Here is a 2,019-nt window from a genome sequence, read left to right as displayed (position 1 = left end):
GGGTGCGGTACCAGGCAGGCTATCGACGAGGAGCAGAGCGGAGCGCGGGGGAAGGGGCGGGGATCCCTAAGATGAGCGGGCAGGCAGGCGGGCGGGGCGATGCGAGGCCCGCCAGGCGAGAGTGCACCCGAAGTGACAGCAAGCTAAGAGAGCGGGGGGAGGCAGACGGCAGAGACAGAAGGGAGACAGAGAGGGGGGGCGTGGGGCCCACACCCACGCACGCCGTCGCCTTGGCTAGCCTATAGCCTGTGCTGGGTTGTCGTTGTCGCCGCCGCCGCCGCCGTCGTCGCCGGTCGAGGGTGGCCTGGCCCAGCCCGCGCGGGCCAACTTGGTTGGTTGCTGCTGCTTGATTTCGGTCCTGCCGCCCCTCGCCATGCTTGCTTGCTTTCCCTCGAGATGGAACAAGAGTGTCGCGCTTCCCCTTGATTGCAGCAGACAGAGCGTGGGCGATACGAGGGTGCTTCACCCTCGGATTCGGATCGAGGGCCGGCCGGCGAGAACGCAAGCCCGCCGTCGCCCTACATAGACGTTGGCCGGCGTCGCCGGCAAGCCTCAGGCTGGCAGGCCTTGCAGGCTGAGTGCGCGCGCCAAACGACAAGAGATGCCGACGTGGGCGAGCGGGCGGGCAGGCCAGGCCAGGTCAGAGCACCGCCAAACGAGCTTTGCCAGGCCAAGACGGAGAGGCACGGCCTGCTGGCGACGGCCAAGGCCATGTTGGATCAGAGGAGGCAGGGGACCGCTCGGTCGCATGAGCAAGCAAGCAAGCACAGAGGCAAAGAGCGACGTACGAGCCCAGCCGCATGCCTGACAAGACCTGACCTGCCTGCCTGTTGCCTGGCTGCGGTCGTCGTGATGCTCTGACGACGATGAATGCGGGGGAAAGACGAGCTTGGGCCCTAGAAGGAAGCAAGCGGTACAGCGGCGGGCGGCCTGGCAGCGTGGCAGCGTGGCAGCGGCGGCAGCGGCTGCAGCAGGTGGGCGTGTGGAGAGCGAGCAAGCCAGAAAGGCAGAGCGGGGGACAGCAGGCCATCTAGCGAATTTTTCGAAGAGTCGTTCCCCCACGTCGATGGCCGGCTGGCTGGCTGGCTGCCCTCTGGTCGAGAGAAGAAGCGGCGAGGCCAGGCCAGGCCAGGCCAAGCCATGCGAAGAACAAGGGCAGGCAGGGAGGCCAAGCAAGGCCCTCTAAGCGTGCCTAGCGTAGCGACGGCAGGCTAGGGCTGGCTTGTCGGTGCGTGGTGCCAGTCCATCCCCCCCACGCTCTCGAAGACGTACGACGAGAGGGGTCCGCGCCACAGAGGAGCAGATAGGGGACAGGCGGAGCTGGGCCGAGGCGACGTGGTTGCGAGCTGAGCTTGTCTCGACCCTGCTGCTGCCGCCAGCAGGTACGTAGGCAGGCCGGCTTGTCCCGTCGAGCCTGGGCCTGTGTGGTTGCTCTTGTGCCAGGCCACGCAGGCGGCCAGCTGGACGAGAGCGGGCGGATTGTAGGTAGAAAGCCGATGGGATGGCGGGTCTTCCGAGGCCAGCAGGCTAAGGTGGGGGGGAGAGGCCTAGGGAACAGGCGGGGAGCAAAGCCAGGACCCTGGCTCGCTCGTCCCGCTCGCTGCCTCGTCGGCCTTCAACCCGGCGCCTGGCGCGGTCGGTCGGGCAACTGACCCGAACGGTTCGGTACCGCCGTGGCTGCTTGCTTGTGCTGTGGGCCTTCGGGTGCACCGAGATGCCGGGTCTCGGAAGAAGCGGGTCGAGGCAGGCCAGACGACGATAGACTCCACACACGGCTCGATGTCGGTCAGTCAAGTCGAGCAGCAGCAGCGACGACACCAGCACCACCACCACCACCACCACAACATCATCGACCGCCGCTATGACTGTCGCGCAACCCTCGGCCTGTCTCCGCTTCGTCCAGCGCATCTGTCGAGGCTTGTGAGTCGACCGGCTCCGGTCCTACATGGGCGACGGACGACGCAGCCGCCGCCGTGATTGACTGACCATCGAACCGGTCCTTATTCCCTCCTCCTCCTC

At 66.9% G+C, this 2,019-nt stretch overlaps 1 protein-coding gene across 1 annotated transcript in view; it reads left to right on the top strand.

Moving 5' to 3' along the window:
• Positions 1-1,861: 1,861 nt before the first annotated feature.
• The window catches only part of PFL1_04595 (uncharacterized protein), a gene marked incomplete at both ends in the record, with an annotated part of 932 nt that continues 774 nt past the window's right edge, over positions 1,862-2,019 (top strand). Inside the window, one exon of the mRNA XM_007882121.1 lies at positions 1,862-1,920. Within this exon, the coding sequence (XP_007880312.1) occupies positions 1,862-1,920 (59 nt within the window). The remainder of the gene's footprint in view (positions 1,921-2,019) is intronic.

The sequence above is a fragment of the Pseudozyma flocculosa genome (genome assembly GCF_000417875.1).
Source record: "Pseudozyma flocculosa PF-1 unplaced genomic scaffold scaffold00015, whole genome shotgun sequence".
NCBI classification, from domain to species: Eukaryota; Fungi; Basidiomycota; class Ustilaginomycetes; order Ustilaginales; family Ustilaginaceae; genus Pseudozyma; species Pseudozyma flocculosa.
The sequence above is the reverse complement of the archived record's forward strand: the minus strand, read 5'-3'. Positions and strand labels throughout refer to the sequence as shown.